The sequence below is a fragment of the Sebastes umbrosus genome, unplaced genomic scaffold (assembly GCF_015220745.1).
Source record: "Sebastes umbrosus isolate fSebUmb1 unplaced genomic scaffold, fSebUmb1.pri scaffold_114_arrow_ctg1, whole genome shotgun sequence".
NCBI classification, from domain to species: domain Eukaryota; kingdom Metazoa; phylum Chordata; class Actinopteri; order Perciformes; family Sebastidae; genus Sebastes; species Sebastes umbrosus.
In genome coordinates this window covers 50655-62023 of record NW_023618449.1, presented here as the reverse complement: position 1 = coordinate 62023, position 11369 = coordinate 50655, and the positions used below count along the sequence as shown (strand labels likewise).

The 11369-nt window shown below is 43.6% G+C and overlaps 1 protein-coding gene across 1 annotated transcript in view; it reads right to left on the bottom strand.

Moving 5' to 3' along the window:
• Positions 1–4470: 4470 nt before the first annotated feature.
• cad (carbamoyl-phosphate synthetase 2, aspartate transcarbamylase, and dihydroorotase) overlaps positions 4471–11369 on the bottom strand; it is a 56114-nt gene continuing 49215 nt past the window's right edge. The window contains 5 exon segments of the mRNA XM_037762933.1: positions 4471–5215; positions 7056–7150; positions 8433–8534; positions 8646–8801; positions 8898–9023. Of these exon segments, the coding sequence (XP_037618861.1) occupies positions 5116–5215; positions 7056–7150; positions 8433–8534; positions 8646–8801; positions 8898–9023 (579 nt within the window). The 3' untranslated portion in view covers positions 4471–5115.

The following is an 11369-nucleotide window of genomic DNA, read 5'->3' as shown; positions in this document are numbered from 1 at the left end:
CTCAAAGGTGAGCGGGTCAGGCTCAAAGGTGAGCGGTTCAGGGTTAAAGGTGAGCGGTTCAGGGTTAAAGGTGAGCGGTTCAGGCTCAAAGGTGAGCGGTTCAGGGTTAAAGGTGAGCGGTTCAGGGTTAAAGGTGAGCGGGTCAGGCTAAAAGGTGAGCGGTTCAGGGTCAAAGGTGAGCGGGTCAGGCTCAAAGGTGAGCGGTTCAGGGTCCAAGGTGAGCGGTTCAGGGTCAAAGGTGAGCGGGTCAGGGTCAAAGGTGAGCGGTTCAGGGTCAAAGGTGAGCGGGTCAGGCTCAAAGGTGAGCGGTTCAGGGTCCAAGGTGAGCGGTTCAGGGTCAAAGGTGAGCGGGTCAGGCTCAAAGGTGAGCGGTTCAGGGTCCAAGGTGAGCGGTTCAGGGTTAAAGGTGAGCGGTTCAGGCTCAAAGGTGAGCGGTTCAGGGTTAAAGGTGAGCGGTTCAGGGTCCAAGGTGAGCGGTTCAGTGTTAAAGGTGAGCGGTTCAGGGTTAAAGGTGAGCTGTTCAGGGTTAAAGGTGAGCGGTTCAGGGTCCAAGGTGAGCGGTTCAGGGTTAAAGGTGAGCGGTTCAGGGTCAAAGGTGAGCAGTTCAGGGTCCAAGGTGAGCGGTTCAGGGTCCAAGGTGAGCGGTTCAGGGTCAAAGGTGAGCGGTTCAGGGTCCAAGGTGAGCGGTTCAGGGTTAAAGGTGAGCGGTTCAGGGTCCAAGGTGAGCGGTTCAGGGTTAAAGGTGAGCTGTTCAGGCTCAAAGGTGAGCGGTTCAGGGTTAAAGGTGAGCGGTTCAGGGTCAAAGGTGAGCGGTTCAGGGTCAAAGGTGAGCGGTTCAGGGTCAAAGGTGAGCGGTTCAGGGTCCAAGGTGAGCGGTTCAGGGTTAAAGGTGAGCGGTTCAGGGTCCAAGGTGAGCGGTTCAGGCTCAAAGGTGAGCGGTTCAGAGTTAAAGGTGAGCGGTTCAGGGTCAAAGGTGAGCGGTTCAGGGTCAAAGGTGAGCGGTTCAGGGTCAAAGGTGAGCGGTTCAGGGTCAAAGGTGAGCAGGTCAGGCTCAAAGGTGAGCGGTTCAGGGTCAAAGGTGAGCAGGTCAGGCTCAAAGGTGAGCGGTTCAGGGTCCAAGGTGAGCGGTTCAGGGTTAAAGGTGAGCGGTTCAGGGTTAAAGGTGAGCGGTTCAGGCTCAAAGGTGAGCGGTTCAGGGTTAAAGGTGAGCGGTTCAGGGTCAAAGGTGAGCGGTTCAGGGTCAAAGGTGAGCGGTTCAGGGTCCAAGGTGAGCGGTTCAGGGTCCAAGGTGAGCGGTTCAGGGTCAAAGGTGAGCGGGTCAGGCTCAAAGGTGAGCGGGTCAGGGTCCAAGGTGAGCGGTTCAGGGTTAAAGGTGAGCGGTTCAGGGTTAAAGGTGAGCAGTTCAGGGTCCAAGGTGAGCGGTTCAGGGTTAAAGGTGAGCGGTTCAGGGTCCAAGGTGAGCGGTTCAGGGTCCAAGGTGAGCGGTTCAGGGTTAAAGGTGAGCGGTTCAGGGTCAAAGGTGAGCGGTTCAGGCTCAAAGGTGAGCGGTTCAGGGTCCAAGGTGAGCGGTTCAGGGTTAAAGGTGAGCGGTTCAGGGTTAAAGGTGAGCGGGTCATTTGTTCTGCATTTACTTTCAAAGATAAGTTTGGTGATTTTTTTACTATTTTCCTGAAAAGAGAGCGAAGCCAGCGACGTGTTGGTCCATGTGACACTCAGCCCATTTGTTCCAACTGAAGATGTTTATCTTTCAAAACCGTTCACAAATATCGTTTTTATAGGTTTTATATAAATAGTTTTAAAAGAGCCTCAGTCATTTCCTAAAACAGCTGCTCACTGTAAGTTTTAATCAAACAAACAGGAGGAAATAGTGACTTGGTTGGGGACTATTTTCAGCGGCGGATTAATCCTCTCTGCTCTAGTGAGTATTAGTGTCAGCAGGACCCTGTGTTAGTGAGACTGAGTCAGAATAAACTAGAGGGTGTGTTCATGGTGATGAAGGAACAACAGTGAGGCTCAGATCAATAATAGATCATAGATAGATGAATAGAATGATCGATAATAGATAGATAGATCAATAATAGATCATAGATAGATGAATAGAATGATCGATAATAGATTCAATTCAATTTATTTTGATATAGCGTCAAATCATAACAGAAGTTATGTGGAGACGTTTATATATAGAGCAGGTCTTAGATGGATGGATCAATAATAGATAGATCAATAGAATGATGGATGCATCGCTGTGTGTTTGTATCTGTTGAGCTTCCTCTGCAGCAGGGTTAGGGTTAGCCCTCCACTCTGAGTCCACTCAGCCTATAAATAGTCCAGTAATCCCGTTAACAGCTTATTAATAGTTTAGTCTATTTAGCTGACTCCATTCTGTGGATTAGAAAACACCTGGTGTGTTCAGTCGGTAGGAACCGACCTCGCCACCATCTACTCGCCTATCAGGAAGGTCAGAGGTCAGGGACGTGAGGTGAACGTGTCTCTGCGTCATAGAGTGGAGATTTAAGTTTTATTTAAAATGGTTTAGAATCAGGATAGGACGGATATAATCCAGTTGAATTACTGTTATGGAATTTCCGATACACAAGTTAATTTATAGGAAGGAAGAGGGCCGGAGCTGTTGGTGTCTTACACAGAAGGTTTATTGAAGCTTGATCAAGGAGCGATTGTCAGGTCTCCACCACTGAGGTGCTCTCTGCCTGAAGGCCTCACAGCTCTGCCCTTCCTCCCTGGTGCTCAGTGTCTTACCCTTATCATGTTTAGACTTACTCCCTTCCTCTGGCATCTCTGACCCTGGTTGCCCCGGCGACTGGCTCTATGGTTCCCACTACAGACACAGCTGTATAGATAACGGCGGCTCCTCTAGACAGGACTCCAACCCAATAATGTCAACAGAGGGTCACTCTGACCCGACCAAGGGCTAGGGACACTCTGACCCGACCAAGGGCTAGGGTCACTCTGACCCGACCAAGGGCTAGGGTCACTCTGACCCGACCAAGGGCTAGGGTCACTCTGACCCGACCAAGGGCTAGGGACACTCTGACCCGACCAAGGGCTAGGGTCACTCTGACCCGACCAAGGGCTAGGGACACTCTGACCCGACCAAGGGCTAGGGTCACTCTGACCCGACCAAGGGCTAGGGACACTCTGACCCGACCAAGGGCTAGGGACACTCTGACCCGACCAAGGGCTAGGGTCACTCTGACCCGACCAAGGGCTAGGGTCACTCTGACCCGACCAAGCAGAGAGGAATTAATAGAGAATTCCATCACAATTACTATACATATTTATTATCCAGTTTGACCTTAATTCATTACTTCTATTAAATAATGAATCCATTCATTCCTAACCCTAGGGTTAGGAATGAATGGATTAACCTTAACCCTAGGGTTAGGAATGAATGGATTAACCTTAACCCTAGGGTTAGGAATGAATGGATTAACCCTAACCCTAGGGTTATGAATGAATGGATTAACCTTAACCCTAGGGTTAGGAATGAATGGATTAACCCTAACCCTGTCATCAAGTATCTGGTCCCATTCTTCTGCTTCTTAACAGATGTGAAGGAAAGTTGAAAGATTAATTTTTGGTTGTTCGCTCTGGGAAACACTTCTCTTTCCTGGGGGTTAGGGTCTCTCTCTCTCTCATACCTGATTGTTGGCACACATCTGTTACATCATGTTTATCTTTGTTTATAGCTTATTTTGTAAATTGTACATTTTTATTCTTATTTTATTCTAACGTTTTATCTGTTCTATCTATTATCCATTATTATACTGTTCGACTTGCACCAACAGAACCAAAGAAAATTCCTAGTGTATACCTCTTACACCTGGCAATAAACACCATTCTGGTTCTGGTTCTGATTCTGTCTGTCGTATTGCTGGTAGTGGACCCGGGTAGTGATTTCATGTGCAGGTTGGCACCTTCAGCAAGATGACATGACTAAACATAAGTTGAGTCGGAGCAGAGTACAGCAGAGACTCCGGTCCTGGAGACCAAAGCTACGGTCTCCCCCGCGTCCTCCGACCGCGGCCAACACTGTTTAACAGCTTCACTAGATACAACCAAGAGGTTTTGGTGCTTCACTGGAGTTTGTGTTGGAGTCTGAGTCTGAACAGCGGAGACACACGAGAGACCATGAGACACCGACCAGCAATGACCCTCAATGACCCTCAGTGACCCTCAGTGACCCTCAATGCTGAGCTGCATTTCAAATTAATCTCCAGGTTCCAGCTTTCAGATGATGTTCACCACTTCTACTGTTGACCTACTATCTCCCCCTAAAGACCCCTGGACCCCTTAAAGACCCCCTGGACCCCCTTAAGACCCCCTAAAGACCTCCTGGACCTCCTAAAGACCCCTTAAAGACCCCCTAAAGACCCCCTGGGCCCCTAAAGACCCCCTGGACCCCCTAAAAAAGACTGGCTCTATTGTGGGCCTCAGAGTGTTAAAGTCATCTGCAAAAGAGAAAGTTGTATTTTTGTATTTTTTATTTCTCCACATAATACAAAGGAATTCACCAACACTTAAACGACACTAATCACTATTTGGATAAAAGTTTACTTCCAAACTGCGGCAGCAAAAGAGATGAACCCTAAACCATCAAAAACCGCTCGGAGACTATTTGTGCGTTACCATTTTCAGTTAGAGCGACAGGTTTAAGTATTCGTACAGTAAATGTCTTCTGGTCAGAATAGAGCGGTACCTTACACCATTTCCTCCCTTTAATACCTGAACTGGTCCCATTAAGTTCATTTATTACCCAGCTACCACCAATGTCATTAATATCACACATCGTAGTACCACCAATGTCATGATTTAAATGCCCACCTCCCTTTTTATCCACTTCACGATGACTCAATGATGCAAACACCAACGGTCTGTTGACCATCGTGAACAAACAGCATCTAAATCATTTCTAGTAAACATTCAGTTTTATGGAAAATGTTCTTTAAAAACTTCAGTTGATGTAATTTTGTGTCAAAGTGAAGGAAAGCAGCATCATGTAACAGCCGGACTTATTGTTCAACTCTACTAACAAAGACTGGAAACAGGAAGTCCTCAGAACGCCGGTATCGTGTCTAACACGTGTTTCTCGTGGATCTATCTGCTCAGCACAGTGGCCAGCAGCGCCATTCGGATGTACATCCCGTTCTCTGCTTGACGGAAGTACGCCGCCCTCGGGTCGGTGTCCACCTCGGCACTGAGACACAAACACAGAAGGAGACGTTTTACAAGACATTAACAAGACTCCAGTACTGCACTATCTACCACACTACTGTAGTAGAACAGAGTAAATACTGCACTATCTACCACACTACTGTAGTAGAACAGAGTAAATACTGCACTATCTACCACACTACTGTAGTAGAACAGAGTAAATACTGCACTATCTACCACACTACTGTAGTAGAACAGAGTAAATACTGCACTATCTACCACACTACTGTAGTAGAACAGAGTAAATACTGCACTATCTACCACACTACTGTAGTAGAACAGTTAGTACTACACTATCTACCACACTACTGTAGTAGAACAGAGTAAATACTACACTATCTACCACACTACTGTAGTAGAACAGAGTAAATACTGCACTATCTACCACACTACTGTAGTAGAACAGAGTAAATACTGCACTATCTACCACACTACTGTAGTAGAACAGTTAGTACTACACTATCTACCACACTACTGTAGTAGAACAGAGTAAATACTGCACTATCTACCACACTACTGTAGTAGAACAGTTAGTACTACACTATCTACCACACTACTGTAGTAGAACAGAGTAAATACTGCACTATCTACCACACTACTGTAGTAGAACAGAGTAAATACTACACTATCTACCACACTACTGTAGTAGAACAGAGTAAATACTGCACTATCTACCACACTACTGTAGTAGAACAGTTAGTACTACACTATCTACCACACTACTGTAGTAGAACAGAGTAAATACTGCACTATCTACCACACTACTGAAGTAGAACAGAGTAAATACTGCACTATCTACCACACTACTGAAGTAGAACAGAGTAAATACTGCACTATCTACCACACTACTGTAGTAGAACAGTTAGTACTACACTATCTACCACACTACTGTAGTAGAACAGTTAGTACTACACTATCTACCACACTACTGTAGTAGAACAGAGTAAATACTGCACTATCTACCACACTACTGAAGTAGAACAGAGTAAATACTGCACTATCTACCACACTACTGTAGTAGAACAGAGTAAATACTGCACTATCTACCACACTACTGTAGTAGAACAGTTAGTACTACACTATCTACCACACTACTGTAGTAGAACAGAGTAAATACTGCACTATCTACCACACTACTGTAGTAGAACAGAGTAAATACTACACTATCTACCACACTACTGTAGTAGAACAGAGTAAATACTGCACTATCTACCACACTACTGTAGTAGAACAGTTAGTACTACACTATCTACCACACTACTGTAGTAGAACAGAGTAAATACTGCACTATCTACCACACTACTGTAGTAGAACAGAGTAAATACTACACTATCTACCACACTACTGTAGTAGAACAGTTAGTACTACACTATCTACCACACTACTGAAGTAGAACAGAGTAAATACTGCACTATCTACCACACTACTGTATGGATGGAGGAACCTTTTAGTTCCTGTAAAAGTGGTTCCAGGGACTAAAAGAAGGAACTTTTGGAGTCTCATCATTTTGAATGTAATCAGACTAAATTACAACAAACAGCCCGTCTCTCTTCTCTCTTTGCTGTCTACCTCGATACTGTCAGATATAATAAAGTCTTAGTGGAAAACAAAGAAAAAGAATGACCTTTGAAAATCTTTGACCCTTTTTTTGCATTCTAGTGCTCAGAGGAGGATAAACACTATACTGGGTCTGCTGGGAACCATCATCATCCTCAAACTGACAAACACTAGATCATCTGGAGACGTTGACTGACCACGGCGTTATATTATTAATAATAATAATAATAATAATAATAATAATAATGGTGCTGATTGGGCCTCACCTGATTTCATTGACTCTGGGCAGCGGATGCATCACCACCATCTTCTTCTTGGCCACAGTCATGATGTGAGGAGTGAGGATGAACTGGCCGAAACACTGAGAAACAAAATATATTAATATATATAATAATATATATTAATATATACAGACACAACGAAGTCTTCCACATTCAGAAAACCTTTCATATCCCACCTCACAAAACAAACTAATCACTCCAACAGTTCTACACGTTTAAACTAACCCCCTAACCCTAACCCCTAACCCTAAACTCAAACGAGTCTCCCCTTTACAGACACGCCCACTAACCCTAACCCCTAAACATGACCCCTAACCCCGACCCCACGCCCCCTATCCCTAACCCCCTAACCATAAACTCAAACGAGTCTCCCCTTTACAGACACGCCCACTAACCCTAACCCTAACCCCTAACCCTGACCCTTTACAGACACACCCACTAACCCTAATCCCTAAACCTGACCCCACGCCCACTAACCTTAACCCCTAACCCTGACCCCTAACCCCGACCCCACACCCACTAACCTTAATCCCTAACCCTGACCCCTAACCCCGACCCCACGCCCACTAACCCTAACCACGCCCACTAACCCCAACCCTGACCCCATGCCCACTAACCCCAACCCTAACCCCACGCCAACTAACCCCTAACCCCATGCCCACTAACCCTAACCCTGACCCCATGCCCACTAACCCTAACCCTGACCCCACGCCCACTAACCCTAACCCTGACCCCACGCCCACTAACCCTAACCCCACGCCCACTAACCCTAACCCTAACCCCACGCCCACTAACCCCTAACCCTGACCCCACGCCCACTAACCCCAACCCTGACCCCACGCCCACTAACCCTAACCCTAACCTCACGCCAACTAACCCCCAACCCTGACCCCACGCCCACTAACCCTAACCCTGACCCCTAACCCTGACCCCACGCCCACTAACCCTAACCCTGACCCCTAACCCTTTACAGACACGCCCACTAACCCTAACCCCTAACTCTGACCCTGATAATCAAGTCAGAGTCAAGTCAGCACACTGACACACTGACAGCTGTTGTTGCCTGTTGGGCTGCAGTTTGCCATGTTCTGATTGGAGCATATTGTTTTATGCTAAATGCAGTACCTGTGAGGGTTTCTGGATCAATATCTCTCATTGATTTGTGTTGTTCATTGATTTACAATAATAAATATATACATACATTTACATAAAGCAGCATATTTGTCCACTCCCATGTTGATAAGAGGATTAAATACTGGACTAATCTCCTTTAAGGTTCATTTAGAACAGATCAAACGTGAGATGAAATATTCTAATGGGCTGACTCTAGTCTAGTTCTAACTGAACCAGGAGGTGACTTACAGCCTTGTACTCCTCCTCAGAGGAGAACCTCTCCTTCTGGATCCTCGTCATGTAGAGGACGTCGGTCTCCGGTAGAGCTTCCTCGATACTCTCGAACTCCTCCTGAAACAGATCAAAATACACAATCTTTCTATGTTACGGTTCTAAAACTCAGATCAGAACATTCAAGAGCATATTATTTAGAATGAAAGTACATGAAACGGTGTTGCCGACCTGTCTGATGCCCTTTGAGGCCACGTAGCTGATGATCTCCGCCGGCATGTGGAGCTTCTTGGGAGCTACGTAGCGCAGAGTGATGCGGTACTGGGTCAGCAGTTTGGCCAGAGAATGAACCGTACGGCCGTGTTTCAGATCCCCGACCATCGTTATCTGACAGGAAACACGTATGAACACATGAGATATAAGAGAGGTGAACTACAGTAATCAAAGTATTAGAAGTATTTGAGTCCCTATAATGTCCCTCACCGTCATGCCGTTGACCGTCCCAAGCTCCTCTCTGATGGTGAAGACGTCCAGCAGCGCTTGGGTCGGATGCTCCCCGACGCCGTCTCCAGCGTTGATCACGGGCTTACGGCAATGACGTGACGCGCTCTGGAGACCAGAGACATGACAACATTAACATCTGGAGCTACAGGATGTGATTAAAGAAAACACAGTATTATATAGTAATATAGCACATATGCAGTATTTGGAAAATTCATCGGTTTGGATCAAATTAGCGTTACTTAAGTCTTGTATAGCTGTATTGTATTATTACTGAGGTATTTATCATTATTATTATTAGTAGTAGTAGTAGTCGTATGGAGGACGGAACCTACCAAGATCAAAAATCGAAATGGCTCGATAAATAAATAAACATGTCATTAAATGTAGCACAAATATTTAAAAATAAATGTGGCCATTAATTAAGGGATAAAATGGGACATAAATTGATATTTCTTTGTATTAATTCTCTTTTTTATTAACTCTTCTGTTTAATTTTCCCTTGTATTTATTAATGTATTTATTTTTATTATTTTTTAAATGTATTTATTTTATATTTATTTATTTTTACATTTATTTTATATATATTTTTAAATGTATGTATTTATTTATTTCTGTATTCTTTTCTGTACACATTTCTTTATGCAGTATGACGGGGCTGTCACTCAACTTGTGTTCATATTATTTTTGCTATTGACATATATGTATATATATATATTTTATATTTATTTATCGAGTAATTTTTTTTTTTTGATTTATTGTTTTCCGTCTTCTTTATAATAGTAGTAATCATTTTATTTATTTTGATATTATATATCATATATGTATCCTTATCAAAAATATTAATAATTAAAATAATAATTGTAATATTAGGTGATACCTTGTCAACAGATTTGGTTTTAAAACTCTTGACACCAGTTTAAAAAAATTCTGTAAAACAAAATAATTATTCTATGTATATTTCATATTAAAAATCCACATTTTTATACTACCACTAGATAGTAAAGGTATACCACCACTAGGTAGTAAAGGTATACAACCACTAGGTAGTAAAGGCATACCACCACTAGGTAGTAAAGGTATACAACCACTAGGTAGTAAAGGTATACCACCACTAGGTAGTAAAGGTATACAACCACTAGGTAGTAAAGGTATACCACCACTAGGTAGTAAAGGTATACAACCACTAGGTAGTAAAGGTATACCACCACTAGGTAGTAAAGGTATACAACCACTAGGTAGTAAAGGTATACTACCACTAGGTAGTAAAGGTATACCACCACTAGGTAGTAAAGGTATACCACCACTAGGTAGTAAAGGTATACCACCACTAGATAGTAAAGGTATACTACCACTAGATAGTAAAGGTATACCACCACTAGGTAGTAAAGGTATACCACCACTAGATAGTAAAGGTATACCACCACTAGATAGTAAAGGTAAAGGCTTTTACACATGGTGGGTTTAAAACTGAGATGAAGAGGTGTTTTCTATATTTATTGTTGCCGTGTTCAGTCGGTGGATCTGAGAGATTAATCAGGTATACTCCCACTAGATAGTAAAGGTATACCACCACTAGATAGTAAAGGTATACTCCCACTAGATAGTAAAGGTATACAACCACTAGATAGTAAAGGTATACCCCCACTAGGTAGTAAAGGTATACAACCACTAGATAGTAAAGGTATACCCCCACTAGGTAGTAAAGGTATACCACCACTAGGTAGTAAAGGTATACAACCACTAGATAGTAAAGGTATACAACCACTAGGTAGTAAAGGTATACTCCCACTAGGTAGTAAAGGTATACCACCACTAGGTAGTAAAGGTATACCACCACTAGATAGTAAATGTATACTCCCACTAGGTAGTAAAGGTATACCACCACTAGGTAGTAAAGGTATACCACCACTAGGTAGTAAAGGTATACAACCACTAGGTAGTAAAGGTATACCGCCACTAGATAGTAAAGGTATACCGCCACTAGATAGTAAAGGTATACCACCACTAGATAGTAAAGGTATACCACCACTAGGTAGTAAAGGTATACTCCCACTAGGTAGTAAAGGTATACCACCACTAGGTAGTAAAGGTATACCACCACTAGATAGTAAATGTATACTCCCACTAGGTAGTAAAGGTATACCACCACTAGGTAGTAAAGGTATACCACCACTAGGTAGTAAAGGTATACAACCACTAGGTAGTAAAGGTATACCGCCACTAGATAGTAAAGGTATACCACCACTAGATAGTAAAGGTATACCACCACTAGGTAGTAAAGGTATACAACCACTAGGTAGTAAAGGTATACCACCACTAGATAGTAAAGGTATACCACCACTAGGTAGTAAAGGTATACTACCGCTATATAGTAAAGGTATACCACCACTAGGTAGTAAAGGTATACTACCACTAGGTAGTAAAAGTATACTACCACTAGGTAGTAAAGGT